The 20,135-nt window shown below is 43.0% G+C and overlaps 1 protein-coding gene across 7 annotated transcripts in view; it reads left to right on the plus strand.

The window, feature by feature from the left end:
- Positions 1–20,135, plus strand: part of LOC147124839 (lysine-specific demethylase 4C-like) — a 645,681-nt gene that overhangs the window by 536,330 nt on the left and 89,216 nt on the right. For all 7 annotated transcript variants that reach the window (XM_085993864.1, XM_085993875.1, XM_085993908.1 and 4 more), the window contains 2 exons: positions 2,320–2,505; positions 3,307–3,477. In XM_085993864.1, the coding sequence (XP_085849990.1) occupies positions 2,320–2,505; positions 3,307–3,477 (357 nt within the window). The remainder of the gene's footprint in view (positions 1–2,319; positions 2,506–3,306; positions 3,478–20,135) is intronic.

Raw genomic sequence — 20,135 nt, forward strand, 5'->3', positions numbered from 1 at the left:
ACACTGAAATTATTATACTGTCCTTGCAGCTGTAGATCCGTACTCCCTAACTTGCTACACTCCCTAATGTTGGCTGAACAAAGGGAGCTTTTCTGCCTGTCCTGTGTCTGTGCAATAACTTCAGTTTTAATTCGTTCTTTTTCCATAGACTGGTACAACTCCCCAACTTTGTTATCTTGTACTATTGCAAACCAATCTTCTCCTTGCGCAAAACTTATCAACAAATCCAAACATTCTGCTTTTAATTAGTTTTATTGTCTAAACTGATCATTGCTTTAAGGTTGGTCTTAATTCAACAGTTCAGTGGTCACTGCATCTATATTAAACATTCATGTATATAAAATAGAACAAGCCTGTCTTATGATTACACTTTCAATCTTCTAACAAAGTCTCTCTTAACAGACAAAAGTTAATATTACTACAATATAAAGAGACTTCAAGACAGACTGATTAACTCTTTCCTTACTTCACACTTCGCTACATTAAACTATCTGCCATTGTTACACCCACTTGCACTTCTGCAGTTTTTTGCTCTCATCTTTATACTTGTCTATACCTTCCAGCTTAGTATCATCTGCCAATTATGTATAATTACCTCTGTTCATAAATCCATGTCATTTATATCTATGCATCTATAGTGATGCAATATATTAAAATCCTTAACTTTTTTTGTGATTACATGACAATTAGTCACATTTCCGTCTACTTCTTGGCACCATCCTCAAAATAAATGCTGCAGTAGAGCCTCCCACTGGCTTATCCTGCTGCACAACTCATATGATGAAGGCGGAGGCACGCACACCCACCAGGCTCATGTATGTCAACCCAGAATTCAAAGCTGGAGCTCTGGTCTCCACTCGCCGCAACTGTTTGGAGCGGGGTTTGAACCCTGCACATTCAGAGGCATAAATGCTACCGCTAAGCCAAATGCTCGCTCCTCCCAATTTGATAACGTCTCCCTTATCCCAATTCCACCTCCTATCTCCCAAACAGGCTGCTTACAGTTCCATGTGCCTCAGTTTTAGCTAGCAATTTCTCATGCAGAACCTTTGACCATCTTCTGTCAACCTTTGTGACTCAAGTCAAAGAATGTGATTAGATTAGTTAGACATTATCTACCATTCACAAAACCAGAGGGGGAAAGAAAGGATATGGTCGGAAATGTCTTTGTTGGTGATCGAGATAATGAGGCCACGTTTGATATTGAAATCAAGGTGTTGGTTACGGATATGGATGGGCAATTTGATGTGCAGGATGATAATTGAGTGATATCAGGGGAATTTAGGTGAAGAATGAGATCACCATGAATGAGGATTCGATTGATCCAAAGGCTCAATGAAGAAAATGGGGAGGAGATTTCTACAAGGAAGTCACCAGGAAGCTTTGGAAGATGGAAAGTAAACAACTTGAAGGAGAAGTGGGAGGGATGTTAAAGTGCTTGAAGATGGCGAAGGAACCAGAGGACTATGGGGGCAGATCGTGGTGGAACTTGGAAGAGACCCATAGAAGTTTGGGTAGGGAATATGGTGAAATATAGCTGATTAGGGCAGTCATGATGATGGGAAAACAGTCAGGTTTGGTGAGCCAGGCTTTGGTAAGACCTAAGATTTATCCAAGATCGGGTCATGGATGAAACAGTAGTCAGCCTTGTTTGGAAGGGAGCATACTGTGCTGCATTATCAGAAATGTTGTCCTTGGGTTCAGAAATTACCTGTATTTCAGGCGGGCTTAGGAGTGGCACTATTCAAAGAAGAGAAGGGGTTCTGCTGATGCTCCTCTCTCATCTAACAGCACCAAAATGAAATCGATTAACTGATCATTCATCTCAGTGTTGTTTGTGGGATCTTGCTGTGGATAAAATGGTTTCAGTGATAGTCTACATAAAAGGTAAACTTATGTAGGCATACTGTTATTGCATTTCAAAGTGAAGTACTTTGAGACTGGTGAAGCACTATACAAATGTAAATCTTTCTCATTTCACTATAGGGTCTCACCATGTGGAAACCTGTGTTCTACCACTGCATGACAACAACTCATTGAAACAATAGTGTACATTATCTGTGCTACTCTACCTATGTAGTTAAGTGACAGCAGTTAACTTGCTTTTAGCTTGTGATGGGGCACTGTTGACAATGTACAGGGATTATATCTTAAAAAAGTATATCCTAAAAAAACTTAACGAATAACTGAGCATTTTACTATTAGCATGTATGTTTCTCTGGATAAAGTGAGAAGGAAACAAATTTTCATGAGAACTTTTCAGTCTGGAGATCTTAGATATGAAAAATTATTAAACTTAACTTTTCTTTTCCCCTATAGAAATGTGTTTTCTGCGGAAAGAGAGTTAAGAAGACATTGGGTGCTTGCATTCAGTGTTCATATGGACGTTGCCCAACGTCCTTCCACGTAACTTGTGCCCATGCAGCAGGAGTTGTAATGGAACCAGACGACTGGCCATATGTAGTCCTCATCACATGCTTCAGACACAAGACAAATCCAAGTGTAGTAAGTATTTCATTCACTTGCAATTGCTGCTCTTCTAGAATTCATGTTAGCATATTTTGAATTTAAACTCTGTTACGACACCTAAGGGTTAATTTTCTGTATTACCATGCCGGATTTTGTTCACTGATGGAGGGAAAAATCATTTAAAGAAAATTGAAATCAATTTATTTACAAAGTATTAATTAGGTAAAATTGTGGTATGCTTGGAGAATGTTGTAGCTGTGCACATGTTTTTTCCCATCTCTTTTCATCTTCCTGAAGGAGGTATAATATTATGTTTATCAACAAGACACTTACATTTTATTTTCGAATGTAGCTCACCATCTGGACTATAGTAGCAAAATTATACTTGCTCTGAAATATTGATCTAAATGTTTGTTGTAGAATTAATTGGATTCATATAAGGCTGAATGTAAGGTGCATTACAGAACATGACTTGTCTAATTTCACACAATGCATTTACTTTAATGTTGCTCCTTGGTGACAAGTGATGTGTGTGTTCAGTTTAGCTGCAAAATAAATTAATTTGCTGAGGTTTTAAGCATTGCTTTTTAATGTGGATGCATTCTTTTACTTAAGTAGCAATCAACTGGCCCATGGCCAGTGATGAGCAGCTGTTCTGTGGTTTATGATGGAAGAAAAATAATTGAACTGTATTTTTCAAAAGTGCAAAAAATTTGATTTTGCTGTAATATTAACATTGCTATCTCTTAATCATGTTATGTTATTTGTCAGTAAAATCTGTTAAGTGAACAAATTGTTCTTGGCAAAACTTTTATTGACTTTTTTTCCTCAAAACAGAAAAACAAAACTCTATTCCAAGACTTATCAATTGGACAGACAGTCATCTCTAAGCACAAGAATGGAAGATACTACAGTTGCCGAGTCACCGGGTGTTCCTCGCAGACTTTCTATCAAGTCATATTTGATGATGGTTCCTTCAGCGATGATCTGTACCCAGAAGACATTGCTGTAAGTATTTTGTTTCTGTTCAGTCAGCAAAAGTAGAACTCTTCAATGGTCCCTCTTCAAAAGTGACGGAAACTATAGCAAAATCTTGTAGGTTTTTCCAATCTCTTTCTTGCCACCGTCCTAAAACGAAGTATGATATTCTGTTTATCAACAGTCACTTCATTGTATTTTTTAAAAGCTGTCTGGGAGCGCCACTTATTGAAGAGCTGGTAGGTAGCACTGAGGGGAGCTGGGGAGCAAGCGGAGACTATGGGCCCTGGGAGTGAGCTTGGACCAGATACACGAGCAGCGAGCTTATAATTGATTGGTCCCTAGTAATCAGTTATGTCATTATGGCAGACATATGAGATATCTCCAATATATAAATTCTAGTACAGTGTGCATATATATATATATATATAAATATAAATAATAATATATAAAAGAAAGTCCACATTGCTTTCTTTGGTTCAGCCTTATTCAAGGGAAAATGGTACAATAAAAGTTTTTATAAAATTGAATGAAAATATCTCATGATATCTAGTTATAATACCCATTATTCATTTTGTTCTTTATTTCTGTTTTCTTCAGGGGGAGGGCAATGCATCCCTAATATAGAATCAAATTTAGATTCTCAAGAGGTAAAAAGCGTTCACTAAGACCAGTGCCTCAGGTGCCATTGAGTACCAATAAGTGAACGACTTTGTGCGAAGAAATAGTATGCTTGAATCTGGGGATAGAGGTAATGGAGAGAGCAGGAAATTACACTACCCCTCGCTCCATAAAAACTGGTGTCATTTGCCTGATGATATGAACTATTCTAAGGAACCTGTAATTTGCTGACCAAGCTGAGAGGACAATACACGTGCTTTTCAAAAAAAAATTCTTAAGTTTACTAAAAACAGAAAATGCTTGAAATACTCAGCAGGTCAGGCAGCATCTGTGGAGAGAGAAACAGAGTTAACAGGCTGGATTTTCCAAGCCCCGAGGAGGTGGGCATGGAGGCAGGACAGCCGGTAAATTCGGAGATAGTGGGGGCGGATGGCAAACCTGCCCCCATCCCGCCTCCGTGCCCTTTTGCCAGGAGGCGGGAAGATGTGCAGCTTCGGGTCCCATCTCCTGGAGGCGGGAAAGGGATTAAATCCTTTTAACTGCCTGTTAACAGGTAGAAAAAAGGATTAGTGCCATTTTATCTTCACAGGTGAAGGCTTCCCGACCTCAGAGAACCCTGCCGGGTTGGAGGAGACATGGAGCGGATCTGCGGTGGTCGGAGGCACCTGGCAGTAAGATGTAGAGGTGAGTGATGGGTGCAAGTGTGGAGTGGTAAGTATGGAAGGTGAGTGATAAGTTTTAAAAAGTGTTCACTTACCTTGTTTTCTTTCTACAGCCTTCAGCCGCGGTGGATCGGGAGAGCCGACATCCTCTTTGTCAATTTCACAGATTGGCTGTTGGAACCTTCGAACCAACAGCCATGTGAAATTTACAAATTTGAAAGGTTTGATGAGTCCTGAACACAAGGACTCATCAAGCTAAAGAGAAAGTCAGTGTTTGACAGCTTCACAGAGCTGTCAAACGCTGACATTTCTTCTTTCAAGAAGTCTCGACAGATAGCATGTCTGACATTGACGTGCTTCGTCAGTGACTTCCTCCATAATTGGCCTGCTGAGCCCGCAGGGCGGGCTTAACAAGGTCAATCGGGAAAATCTCTCTGGTTGTTCAGGCGAGGATGGAGGCGGGACATTGACATGACAATCAGCAGTCCTGCCTCCAACTCGCCTCCATTCACAAAATCCAGCCCAATGTTTCAGGTCGATGACCCTTTGTCAGAACTTAAAAAGTGTAATCATTTTGTTCTGCTTTTAATATTGAGGGCTGAAAGGACTTTTTATTATTATATGTCAGTCCACATATGTAACCAAGACTGTAGATTACCAGTGTGATTGCCATTTTTTTGAAGTATCAAAGCAGTCACACGGATATTCTGTTGATTGAATGGACAGCTTCTGTGAAATGAGGAACATTTGATTGAATTCATTGGTCTTACTGAAAGGAGAAAGGAAGTGCTGGGAGATTACTTTCATATGAGGCATCCCCCTGCTCCTATCAGGTACAGATATCCTGGCAAAATACTTTAAAAATCTTCTACCCCATAGATGTGCCATTTTTTAATCATATTTGTTTTGTTCCAGTTCCATAGAAGCCACTCATTTTAGGCCTGCTCTTGTACTAGGAATCGAAATTAGTTGTCATCAGTAGGTGGCCCCATAGAGAATTCTGTAAAACAACATTGGGTTGGTCCTAGACGGAGGTGTTCAAGCTGAGAAAATTAGTATCATCTAGGTACTGCTGTGTAACAGCAGGTCTTCATAGACTAGAACAAATAAAATGGAACTATGGATGTACTTCCCTTGAGGTAATTTTTAAATTAATTTTTCCCCTTATCTATATGGAGAGAGTGCTTTGTACTATGAGGATTCCTATTGAGGACGATCATGTTAAGCTACACAAAACTGATCTGATATAACAAAGATGATAGCTAGATCACTGTGTGTGTCTGTTACTCAAGGGATTGTAGGATGTTTAGAACTTGGAGAGCAAGAATATAAATGGGAATGACAATGTACTGAAAGAAAGGGAGAGGACAGAGAACAGATAACGTCAAGCTCAATCATTTTGTGTTCACTGTAGTCTTGCAGCAACCCAGTTTTTTTCCTTACAGTTGTACATCAGTTTTTGATGAAGCATTTAATTTGCTGATGCAAAACAATTTCTTTTTTCCCCAAGAGCTCCTCTGCGCATCCAAAGAGAGAGCCACATTTTCTCAGATGCTGCATTTTTTCATCGTAAAACTTTCGATCATATAAAATAGTTTTTTCAGCTAATAAATGTGCAGTAACCATGTAAGCAACCTTGATGGATATATGGCAACCATATTAGCTAACTTGAACATCAGAAACTCTTTGTTCTTATTTCTAGCCATGCTAATACTCATTTATGTAGGTTGGACAGGAGAGGGCGGTTCATAGCTTGCTTTTGGAAATGATTACTGTTTATATCTGAAGCAGTCGGTGTAGTGGCGCTTCTTAGTTTCCAAACAGGCAGCCACTGAGCTGTGGGGCTGTTAACAACGAGTAGACGTGTGTCGAAATAAAACGTTCCCAAACGTAGCTTTGTCTTTTAAACTGTTTACTATAACACTTCACAAACGGAATTACAAAGCAAACACGTAGAAACGAACACGGTCAAAAACTGTATTGCTCCAAACCTCACAACTTCTGCCTCCTTCAGCCACGTGGAGTTTAAACTGTAAAATGGCTGCATACCATGTGTGGCTTAGGGACTGTACCATTGTGGCAAGAATGAAGGGGGTGTCTCGGACTATACTACTGGAGCAAGAAAATAGGGGGTTTCTTAATACAATAAGTCAATCAGGTAAATTAACTGTATTATGCTATTTAACCAATATTTTAAAGTATTTTCTTAAGCTTTTATGGCTCTTACATTCCGGCCCCTAATTGACAAGGCACATGAAGCGTATCAATTACTCAAACATTAAGAGTCATAAACTAATGAGTTCAACATATTTACAATATAAGTGTCCACTTTTTTCGTTCAGGAGCTTTTCACGCTGCTTCTTGTAGCAGGCAGAGCTTTGTGATCGGTCTTTCCAGGGTACTGGTCTTGGTTTGCAAACAAACGCGACGAACGACGCCTCTGGAGTCTGGCATGGTCTTAATTATTTTTCCCATCAACCAAGAATTTCTAGGGGCTGAATCATCCACGATTAAGACAATGTCTCCGACAGTGAAGTTCCTCTTTATTTTGGACCATTTTTGACGCTCCTGTAGCAGAGGTAAGTATTCTCTTGTCCATCTGGTCCAGAAAAGGTCTGACATATACTGAACGTGCCTCCACTTCCGACGGGCATACAGATCTTCCTTTTTGAAGACTCCCGGGGGCATGGCTGGCTGTGTTTTCAACAACAACAGGTGGTTCGGAGCCAGGGCTTCGAGGTCATTGGGATCATCTGATGTCTTAGTTATCGGTCGGTCATTAATGATGGCTTCGACCTCGCACAGAACGGTTTGGAGTCCCTCGTCGTCGAGCGCTTGCTGCTTCAGTACAGAACTGAGTAGTTTTCTTACGGTGCGTATCTGTCTTTCCCAGACACCTCCATGGTGGGATGCAGCCGGAGGATTGAAGATCCACTTAATTCCTGTTTGCATCATGGCTTCCTGTATTTTAAGCCGATTCCAACCTTCAATAGCTTCCCGTAGTTCTCTCTCCGCTCCGACGAAATTAGTGCCACTATCAGAACGCATAATGGACACCTGACCTCTTCTACAGACAAAGCGCCGCAAGGCGTTAATACAGGAATCAGTGTCAAGCGTGTGTGCCACCTCAATGTGAACTGCTCTGATGGTCAAACAAGTGAAAAGCACACCATATCTCTTGACAAGGCTCCGTCCTCGCTTTACCTCGAAAGGCCCGAAATAGTCCACCCCTACGTTTGTAAATGGGGGCTTGTCTGGTAACAAACGGTCTTCAGGCAGGTCTGCCATTTTCTGCTCCCCAGCTCCTCTAGCGTGTAACCGTCTGCAAACAATGCATTCAGAGAGTATTTTTCTTATTACAGAATTAGCTCCTGGAATCCAGTATCTTTGTCTTAGCTTCGCAAGCACGTGATTCCTCCCACTGTGTCCAATACTCTGGTGTATATGCTGAAGAATGAGAGTAGCAACCCGGAGGTCCTTAGAAAGGATAGCAGGATGCTTGGCCTCCTCTGGCACAGCAGATTTGTTTAGTCTCCCTCCCACCCTCAGTACTCCATCTTGCAGTGTAGGATCCAGCTTGTAGATATGACTACCTTTCTTGATTGGAGTATTTCGCTGTAAAGCTTCGATTTCTTCTGGGTATCTTTGTCTTTGACTGAAGCAAACTATCTCCATCTTAGCCTTGGCCAAATCCTCCACGGTCAATGAATTCTTACCCAATGTGGTCTTGTGCTGATGCATATACTGCTGTAGAAACATTCTCTGCTTATCGGGGTTACTTTCAGACTGACTGATAGTGGCTCGGTACTCTTTTCTCTTACCGCTCAGGTGTAGCAGCAACTCTTTCAACCTTAGAAACCATGCAACTGCTTTCTTCAACTGGTGCCATCCTGAGAAATGGTTAACAAGCTTGTTCACTGTGTCAAAGTTCTCTTTCGTAGTTATGAGATTTACTGTGACTGATCTCTTGACTTCGACGTCGTCTTCAGCAATCTGACTTGGCATATCTGGTCTTTCTGGCCATGATCTCTCTGTTTCCAGCAGATAACTTGGGCCTTGTATCCAAGTTTCACTCCTCATGAAGTTTTCAGCCTTCAATCCCCGTGAGGCTTGATCTGCTGGGTTTAATGAGGTGTTTACATACCTCCATTGAGATGGTTGTGTAGCTTCTCTAATGGATGAGATTCTGTTTGCTGCGAAGGTCTTGAAGCGTATCTTCTCATTCTCTATATACTTCAGCACCGTCGTGCTATCCGTCCAGAAGACAGATTCTTCTAGTGGGAGCTGTAACTCTTTCCGCATCGCCTGGTCAACTTTAACTGCAACAACCGCTGCCGTCAACTCCAGTCTCGGGATGGTGACCTGCTTCAGCGGAGCCACCCTGGATTTCCCCATGAGGAAGGCACAATGTTTCTGGCCCTGTTGATTTGTCAGCAAGAGGTAAGTAGCCGTGCCATAGCCGTCCTCACTGACGTCCGAGAAATAATGTAGTTGAGCCGTCTTTGTAACTCCAAAACTCACGGGCTTGATGCATCTACTGACGTTGAAGCTAGAAAGTTGTTGCAAATCTGTCAACCATCTGTGCCATCTCTGAGCTTGACCTTCTGGGATATCTTCATCCCATCCTCTCTTGTCTCTGCACAGCTCTCGTAGCATCAGCTTCACCGGCAGAATGAGTGGTGCCAGGAATCCAAGAGGGTCGTAGATGGAACTGACCACGGAGAGAATCCCTCGTCTTGTGGATGGTCTTTCGTTCACCATTATCCTGAAGTTGAACGTGTCTGACTCAATGCACCATTGTACACCAAGAGCTCTCTCGATAGGAAGGACATCGTGGCTCAGGTCCAGATCTTTGACTTCAGTGGCTCTTTCCTTTTCTGGGATAGAAGCTAGAACTGCTCTGCTGTTGCTTATCCACTTAGTCAGATGGAATCCTCCATTCGAACACAGCGTTCTAAGGTCTCTTGACAGTGCGATGGCATCGTCTTCTGTTGACACGGACTTCAGACAGTCATCGACATAAAAGTTTCTGAAGATTGTCTCCACAGCCTCTGATGGTGCTTTGCCTTTGCCATCTTCTGCAGTTTTTCTGAGAGCGTAGCTTGCACAGCTGGGAGATGATGTGGCTCTGAACAAGTGTATGGCCATTCTACATTCCACCATCGCTTGACTAACGTCGCCATCTGGCCACCAAAGGAAACGCAGAAGATCAGCATCTTCATCAGGGATTCTGACTTGGTAGAACATTGATTCTATGTCTGCCATCATGGCAACGAGCTCTTGTCTAAACCTAGTCAAGACGCCAATGAGGGTATTAGTAAGATCAGGACCTTGAAGCAGCTGGCCATTCAGTGAAGTTCCTCTGAATGAGGCGGCGCAGTCAAACACTACCCGGATCTTTTTCTTCTTTGGGTGATACACACCGTGATGAGGAATGTACCAGACCCTTCCATCGTCTCTGTTCAACTGTTCCTCGGGCACTTTTACAGCATAGCCTTTCGCTATGATGTTTCTCATGAAGCCTTTGTAGTCTTCGTGAAAGCCGGGGTTCTTGTTCAGCTTTCTCTTTAGACTGATGGCGCGTTGCTCTGCTATGCAGCGATTGTTCGGCATCTTCGCGGTCTGTCTTCTCAGTGGCAAACCAATGTGATAGTGGCCATCAATGAACTGTGTAGACCTTGTCATCAAATCCATGAACTGATGGTCTTCTTGTGACATCTCTGTCTTTTCCTCACGGCTGCGTTCTGAAAAGTCTGCGTTGAACTGCTGTATCAACAGCTCTTCAATGCTTGCGATAGAGATGCGATTAACTGTGACATTTTGTCGTTCCTCCTTGTTCGACTTGTTGCCATCATCTCTCCTTACCGGTCCATTGACTACCCATCCAAGGGCTGTCCTGACGGCGTAGGGTCCGTCATCCTTGCTGTTTATCACCTGCCATGGCTCCATAGTTTTGTAGGCATTGGTTCCAATTAATAGGCCAATTTCTGCTTCAATGTATCGGAGACGCACCTTTTCTAGGTAAGGCCATCTATCCACATCCTTCTGCAGGGCTAAGTTCCCTATTCTAACAGGAATCTCCCTCTGTGTGAAAACATTAGGCAGGTCTATGAAGTCCTTCTCTTCAAGTCCACACACTTCTAAGTCTGACAGGATATAACTTTGCATTGACTTCTCATGACCCATGGTGCGTAATAGGATTTCTGTTCTTCTGCCTCTAACGTTCAGCTGTCGCATGAGTGATTCTGTGCAGAACGTTGCTGAACTACCTGGATCCATGAAGGCGTAAGTCTCCACAAGCTTCTCGCTCCTCTTAGACTTGATCTTTACTGGTACGATGGCAAGAATACAATCACTGTCACCGGCCCCAGTGAGTCCACAAGTCTCTGGTTCTAGCGACACCAGAGCACTTGAAACAACCTTCTCGTCGGTATTGTTTTCTTCACTCTTCTTAGAGACTTGTTCTTCTTTATGGATATGCAGCAGACTGGGATGTTTCCGAGTGCACTCTCTGCATGTTGTTCTTTGCTTACAGTTTCTACTCAGGTGCCCCTGAGAGAGACATCCAAAACATAGGCCGTTGTACTTCAGGAATTCGATTCTGTCCTTATGTGGCTGTGCTTTGATGTCGCTGCAGGAATCCAATGTATGATTCTTCTGGCAGAATAAGCATGGCTTCTGAAAGGCATTAGCAGGCGTCACTGTGCTGCTCTTTTTGGGAGATGAGTTCTGGGGCCTTTCTTCCTCGGCCTGAGTGACGATAGTTGCAAAGCTGCTTCCCCTGGAACCACCTTTCCTGAGAGTCTTTGATTCAACAGGCTTGGCTTTCACTCTTCCATCGGTGGTCGGGCTGGCGTCCTGGATGTTTCCAAACAATGGGTCCCTAGCAATTTTAGCCTGTTTGTCTATGAAATTCATAAGTCTGCAAACCTGGCTCTACTTTTCCGTCTCTCCATTATCTCAAAGGCTGTTCTTCTCCATTGTTCTCTCATCCTGTAAGGAAGCTTAGAGATGATGATTCTCATAGTCGTAGGATTGTCCATCTCTTCCATGAATTCAACATCCTCCATGGTGTTGCGACATCCTATGAGGAAAAGAACATATGCGTTCAATGCCTCTCCGTCCTCCGATCTGATCTGTGGCCACTTGGGAGCCTTTTCAATATATGCAGTGGCTATCTTCAGCTCGTTACCATAGTGCTCCTGCAGCAACTTCCTGGCTTCTATGTATCCCCGGTCCGGTCTCATGTGTTCACAGCTTCTGACCAGGTCTTGTGGTTTACCACTGGTGTACTGTCCCAGGTAGTACAACTTATCACTGCTGCTCTCTGTTTTGGAGTCAATGGCTTGTTCAAAGGATCTGATGAAGGGCTTATACTTGAGTGGGTCGCCTTGGAACACTGGTATGTCTCTTTGAGGGAGTCGAAACAGATTCTGTTGTTTTACAAGCATCTCTGTAATTTCGTTCTGACGTTGCATCACTCGGTATAGGCTTCTCCCTGTGTCTTCAGGCCTCTGGTGGTCATCAGCAGGGTCTAGTCTAGACCGTCTGACGTCTGGGGTAGCATCACGTGCTCCTGTTAGTGGAGAGGCCACTCTTCCACGCTGTAATGCCAGGGGATTGCCTTCGGACTCTCTTGTAACTCTTGAAGGTGCCCTGGATCCAACTCTATGTGACAACATTGACTGGCAGTATTTGCTCCCGCCGTCCCGTGAGCCTTCATAATCTTCATACGCACTCAACCTGGCGTCTGAGACCGCGATAGCTGTTTTTATCTCCAGCTGTTCTTTCTTTGCCTGCACCTGGGCCAGTTGGGCCTGTTGGGCCTGCAGTTGGGCCTCTTGGACCTGCAGCTGGGCCTCTTCCCGTTCAAGAGCTTGCTTCTCCGCTAAAGATGCTGCGCGCGCCATCAACGCCGCCCGTTCAACCTCCTCTCTCATGCGTCGCGACGAGCTTGTGGTAGAAGCGACTGACCTGCGTCCAGAAACAGAGCTACCTTCTTTTCGATTTTTGCTCGGTCTGGCGGAAGTCTCTGAAATGCTATCGTCTGGTCCGACTTCATCGTCAACTTTATCTTTCTCTGCTGTAACAGCATCTTGACGAATCTTTAACATCCACTGTTCTGTGGCCTTGATATAGTCCTTAATGCTGGTTGATTTAAGATCAAACCAGTTGTGCTGATCAGCGTTTCCCTCTTCTTCAGACAGAAGTGCTAATACATCTTCATTGAGTACATTAAATTCTTCATGCAGCTTGGAGAAATCGTAATACATTATGTCTTCAGCTTTCTTAATATTAGCATTATCTTCCATGAGACGATCAATTATCTTCATTTTTCCAGTTATCTGAGCTAATTTAGCCTTCCTTGCACCTATGCTTCTATGTAACTTCTCTTCCATTGCCTTTGGGGGGAGCTTTATTTCCCTCTTTTGGCCAGCAATCCTTCTGGCTGGGGGAAGCTCCTGGATCCGTAAGGCCTCGGCCATTTTATCCGCAGCTCTTATTTAGCTTCTCAATAGAATGAACAAAGCAAGTAACAGTCACTGTACCTTCGCTTTCTTATATTGTCGTCTGGCTCCGTGACCAGTCATGTATACGTTCGCCGACGATTCCGTCCTTCTTAGGGAGCAAGTTTTTGACTAATGTAGTGGCGCTTCTTAGTTTCCAAACAGGCAGCCACTGAGCTGTGGGGCTGTTAACAACGAGTAGACGCGTGTCGAAATAAAACGTTCCCAAACGTAGCTTTGTCTTTTAAACTGTTTACTATAACACTTCACAAACGGAATTACAAAGCAAACACGTAGAAACGAACACGGTCAAAAACTGTATTGCTCCAAACCTCACAACTTCTGCCTCCTTCAGCCACGTGGAGTTTAAACTGTAAAATGGCTGCATACCATGTGTGGCTTAGGGACTGTACCATTGTGGCAAGAATGAAGGGGGTGTCTCGGACTATACTACTGGAGCAAGAAAATAGGGGGTTTCTTAATACAATAAGTCAATCAGGTAAATTAACTGTATTATGCTATTTAACCAATATTTTAAAGTATTTTCTTAAGCTTTTATGGCTCTTACAGTCGGTGTTCACCTCTCACTAACTTTAAACAACAGTGCAATCTTCAAATTATTTCTTTTAGCAGGATATTGGCATTCAAGAGCATCCTCTTGAATTAAGTAAAAACATTTCTGAAGAAGTGCCAACATCAAGGAGGGTTAAGTTTATAGTGAATAAAGGGGAATTTAATTGGTAATCTATAATCCATTTTCTTCCTCACTTCATCTTCTGCACACCAGTAGAAATATGACCAGACTACCAATGGAGAGAATCACAATAGTGACGTCCCTTTAAGACATTTGTTTTATATTGTAGTGTTGGAACATCACCAATGTGATTCTCCCTATTTTATCGGTTCATTTCACTATCAACATCTGTAGTCCTGTGCAAAAGAACTTCCATTTACTTGTACATGTAAAAAATACTTTGGTTAGCACATTGTCTTTTTACTGTAATCCAAGTTTGAATCCAGATTGATGGGATGCATGTCTCTCCCGTCTGCTGGGTATAAGGCTCCAATGTGACATGAGTTTGGGTATTCCCACCCTAGTTTCTAGAGCGTATGGGCTCAAAGTTCAAAACTGCCCTTACTTCTGCTGTGGCTTGGCAATTTCACTCAAAGGCCAAAAGAAAGGTAACTGGGAAGTGGAAAAATTTACACTGGCACATTAGAGCGTGCTTTTCCAGGATTGGAGTTGAGGCATACGTTCCAGCAAATTGAAAGGAGCTTTACTTTGAATTTGACGGTGCTGTGTCTGGCCTGGGAGTGTTTGTTATTGATTCTCATAACACAAATAGAAAAAGGTTTATTTCCCTAGTACTGATACCCATTGCCATGATGACCATCCACTTTGTTATATTTATTTTCCTTAATAATTAGAGCTTCTCTGCTGCACCGAAACTACAGCAAGAGTGTATGGCCAAATACTTTAACAGTTCCAAAGCTAAAAATGGAGGTGCAGGAGAGAAAGGCAACATTCTTCATGGCTACAACATTTTTCCTAAGTTCACAGTCCAATGACTTTGCACTTCAGTTGTATCCTAGCTTTGTTGATGCTTTAAGAAATAGACTGCTGCTCAAATATTAACTGGAGTGATGTTAAAAAAAAATCCAGCTATTCCTCTTGCTTTCCTAAAGCTAAAGAAAATCACCTGTAAAATAAAATGACATTTGCAAGTTTTATACAGCTGTCTTTGAGAATAACAGCAAAATAGGCTTGATTCTCTTCTTCTGTTGCAGTTCTTTAACACTGTTTGGAGAAAACACATATAGCTTGTAACGTATTGGGTTGAGTTTTTTTGAGATGAGACCTGGTCTGGTGATTGATGAGGTTAGATTCTCTCGGTCACAAGCCAAGACCTTGCATAGGTGGAGAGTGTGCATCACTGACTTAGCTGGAAAATAGTGAGTTCTTTCATCACCTATCTCTGGCATCTCCAGTGATTTTTTCCAGTTATGGAGTATGATCTTCTGATTGAATTTTCATGGATTGGCAGTTGTCAAACTGCTGCTGTTGGGGCCTGAGATCCCAATGTCTCCTACATTCCCAACAGTAAGGTTTGGTCTCAGTCAATTTCTGTGTCTGTCTCTCCCTCTCTTTTTCTCCTCCTCTCCCTTTCTCCCCAACCTAAAACTAAGGGCAGTTAGATTAGCTTCTAGGTCAAATCGGTATGTCTCAACACAACAGTAGTTTGCTAGAGTGTATGACCAAATACTTTAGAAATACCAGGTAAATCCTTGTTTGTTGACTAAGAGGTTGGAGCTTTCATATAGATTTCAGAAGAGAAAAAGTAAAATAGTCAAACTTTTTGTCATCCCAAGGGCCAGGGTTCCACTAAGACTCTGTATTTTGAACATGTTCTCTTTATCCTTGAATGCTGTGGAGCTGGTTCTTTTTTTCCCCCCCTCAATCCGTGGGTGCTGGATTATTTTACTCTTCAGAAGGACTGAATGAGAACAGCAGGAAACAGCAATGATGCCGGCGGGGAATAATAAGCAAGACTGGATAGGAAGGCAGAGACGTGGCATGAGGGAACGATTGTAATAGTTTGACTAGAAACAAACAGACCTTCATTGGACTGAGTTAAATTAAGTGTAAGCCGACAAATGTGGCTGGGAGAATAGTTGAGACTAGGCAAAATGGAGACCTGGAAGAGGCAATCCAAGTCCAAGAGATATGTTCCTTGAGAAGGTATATAGAAGACTGTGATGTGGACGGTAGAAATATGAATTTAGTTCCTTTCCTCTCTTTCCCCCTCCCCTCCCCTCATCCCAAGGGTTCCACTAAGACTGTATTTTGAACACGTTCTCTTTAGCCTTGAATTCTGTGGAGCTGGTTCATTCCCCCCCCCCCCCCTCGATCTGTTGGTGCTGGATTATTTTAATTTTTTCTCTTCTGAAATCTATATGAAAGCTCCAGCCTCTTAATTAATTTGAAACAATAATGGTTTACAAACCACTGCTTTAGGGCTGTTTATAGTTTGCCAATTTTTTCATTTAGACTTTGTTTGGTACTTATTGTGGCATAACATTTGCAACAAAACCTGTACATGTGGTAATACAGCACCAAAACTGTTCCACAGCATTATATTTAGTAGCAGATAGTTTATTCAATAGCATGACCTCCATCTGGCAGCATAGGAAGTTTGCAGCACTGTGGGTCCTTTACATGAACTAGCAGCATTCTGACTAATTTTATAACTTTTCACCTTGGGTGAAGTGACCCTTCATTTATCTCCTCTATCACACACATAACAAGCTAGCTTCCTCTATACAAGCATGGAATAGTATCCTCATTAGAAGGCATAAAAGAGTCTGCAGTCTATTGCCCATCCTCTTGTTTGAAGGAGGATCTGTGGACACAAGTTTCTTTGAGGGAAAGGAATCATAATTTGAAAAAAGACAACGTAAGGTATGTGCTTTGGGCACAATCATTGATCCTGGTGCAAATTGCACTCAAAATTGCGCTAGTTTTGCAAAGTGAATTTTTTGCTCAAGTTTCCGCTCAAACTCGTATGCATATCATCGAACGTAAAATCTGCCATGGACCAGCACAATCGGGCAGTGTTTAGAACGTGGTTTTTTTTTTGCATTAAAAAATATTCCTTGATATATTTAACAGCGTTAACCTTGGGCAGTTTTATTAATATAGTTGAAAATGGGTTTATCACAAAAAAATAAGCATTTTTAATCAGTGCCTAGTCCACTACCTGTGAGTAAACCGATTTAAAATCACTGAAAATGACTTTAAAAAAACTATACAGAACCAGAGGGAGAGATTTGGGATGGATAATATGTTGAGGGGGGAATGCTCTTTTGAGGCAGAGAGAGGAGGGATAACCCCATTGCAGGAGTGGGAGAAATGGTTGCTGTCGAGGCTTAGTGGGTCCACATTACAAAGCAACATATCCTTTGTCTCACTGTAATCGATGCCATGGGAGATTAACTAGTACACTGTGTTATAAATCTCATCATTTATCAAGAAACTACTCGTGAAATAACGCTGAACGGCCAGCTGGTGGCGCCGTCCAAGGAGTATAAATACTCAGGCGTCGGCCCCAGCTTTCCAGGGACATTTTGTAAGACAAGGAACTAGTGAAGTACAACTAGACTTCCATGTTCTGAAACAAGTTGATCAAAGCCTTGCTTTATGCTCAAACCAAGTGCGTAGTGAGTTTTATTACGTCAATTTAATCAACTTGATATCGACTCCACGCTTTGGGTGATTTAGGGAACAGGCAGCTACGACTCGAACCGTAGAAGGGTTACAGACAAGTAATCGATCCATCATGGAGAAACTACTCAGCCCCGCCCTTCTTGACCTGGACCCGAATTCACTTACAGCTGCTAAGGTATGGAAACACTGGTATCGTACTTTCAGCAACTTCCTCAGGGTGTGTGGTGAGAATGTTCCTGATAAATTGGAGATACTTGCTAATTATGTATCCCCTCATGTATTTGATTATATCGAAGACTGTGTAGACTATGACGCCGCTATCCAAATACTACAGCAGCTATATGTCAAGTCCCCAAATGAAATTTTTGCTCGGCATCTACTGGCCACAACTCGACAACAACCCGGGGAATCACTTGACGAATTCCTTCAGAAACTTCGCAGGCTCAGCAAGGATTGTAATCTTAAAGCTGTTACAGCTGAGCAGTACCAGGAGGAGTTAATTCATGATTCCTTTATTAATGGGATTGCGGCTCCCTTCACACGTCAGCGTCTGTTGGAGAATAAAACCCTCAAGTTGCAGGCTGCCTATGACCAGGCATGTTCTCTGGATTAGCAAAGAGGAATGCAGACACCTATCTTTTACCACGTGCACGGGCTGCTGCTATCTCTTTTAGTGACTCTTTCAGTAGGCCTCGGACGGAAGCCCTCACGGACGACAACTCCAACCCAGCTGATGACAACCCTACCCTAGAAACCTACACTGATGACGACCCCGTCCTAGCGGCATCTTGGCAATCTGGAAGGAAGTGTTTCTTCTGTGGAGGTGCGTTCTATTATAGGAAATTTTGTCCTGCTCGTAACGCGACCTGCAATCATTGCAGCAAGAAAGGTCACTTTTCTAAGGTATGCCAGTCAAGAGCCGCGGTTAGTAAGAAAGGCCACTTTTCTAAGGTATACCGGTCGAGAGCTCCTGTTAGTTTTGCAGCTACTATCTATAAAACTGCTCCTCCCCCAAGAGCCACTGCTAAAGTTACAGCTGCAATCTATAAAACTGCTCCTTCCCCAAGAACCACTACTAAGGTTACAGCTGTCAAGGGTAAAACTGCCCCTCCTCCCATCACAGCTGTTTTTCCCCAAAGTCTGTCCCATGCAGCCACAAAGGTTTTGGTAAATGGACACATTTTGAGTGCACTAATCGACTCATACAGCTCTGACAGCTTCATTAGTGAGCGGGCCGTCAGTAAGTTAAAACTGCGTATTTACCCCTCGAACGGGGAAATTGCAATGGCCCTGACGACACTGACCACCAATTCTTCCGGCTTTTGTCTTGTCGACCTTATTCTCAATGGCCGCACTTATTTCTCCACCCAGCTCGGGGTGCTCAAGAACCTATGCAGTGATGTGCTCCTGGGACAGGATTTCCAGAAACAACACAAGACTCACTTTCGAGTTTGGAGGGTCAAAGCCGGAGCTTACTATTTCCAAAGTATCGTTTTGTGTGCTTTCGGCGGCTTCGCTCAATGAGCCCTCCTTGTTTGCCAATCTTTCCCCCCGATGTAAGCCCATAGTCACTAAATCACGACGTTTCAGCCAAGATGATCGATCCTTTATCGAGACAGAAATCTCTCGCCTTCTAGCTGACGGTATCATTGAGCCATGTTCATCTTCCTGGCGGGCTCAAGTCGTCGTTGTTTAAAATCCTCTGAAGCAACACAAGAAACGTCTTTGCATCGATTACTCGCATACTATTAACCAGTATACTGACCTGGATGCCTACCCACTACCACGCATTGATGACATGGTCAATAACCTTGCCAACTACAAGGTATTTTCAACTTTTGATTTAAAGAGCGCATATCATCAAGTGCCATTAAAGGACTCTGACAAGAAGTATACGGCCTTTGAGGCCAATGGTCAGCTTTACCAGTTTTGTCGCCTTCCATTTGGGGTGGCCGTCTTTCAACGGGCAATGGATAGCCTAGTCAAACAGGAGAACTTAACAGACACTTTTCCATATCTGGATAATATCACCATTGCTGGTCATGACCAGAAGGAGCATGATGCCAACCTCCAGAAATTTTTTGACGTTCTCCGTCGTCTCAACTTAACCTTAAATGAGTCCAAATCTGTGAAATCAGTACCATCAGTCAACATCCTTGGCTACTGGGTGGGCAACGGTGTCATCAAACCGGATCCGGAACGACTTCGTCCGCTTCAGGAGCTCCCTCCCCCTACGAATCTCGTCTCTCTTCATCGGGCATTCGGCATGTTCGCCTATTATGCGAAATGGATACCCCACTTCTCCGACAAGATCCAGCCCCTGCTTCACGCAAAGTCATTTCCATTGGAGGCAACGGCTATTTCAGCTTTCAACCTCCTCAAGCGACAACTGGAAAAAGCCACGCTTCGTTCCATTGATGAAAATCTTCCTTTCGTGGTCGAGTGCGATGCATCGGATGTGGTGATCTCTGCTACCTTGAATCAAGGTAGTTGACCCGTTGCATTTCTGTCCAGAACTTTGCAGGGTAGCGAGCTCCATTATCCTCCTGTCGTGAAGGAGGCTACGGCCATCATCGAAGCGGTACGTAAATGGAGTCATTTTCTCGCTCGTCGCCATTTCACACTTATAACCGATCAGCGCTCCGTGACCTTTATGCTGGATAACCGGAAACG

This window comes from Somniosus microcephalus, chromosome 1, assembly GCF_052327205.1.
Source record: "Somniosus microcephalus isolate GS21.2 chromosome 1, FLI_Smic_1.0, whole genome shotgun sequence".
Taxonomy (NCBI): Eukaryota; Metazoa; Chordata; class Chondrichthyes; order Squaliformes; family Somniosidae; genus Somniosus; species Somniosus microcephalus.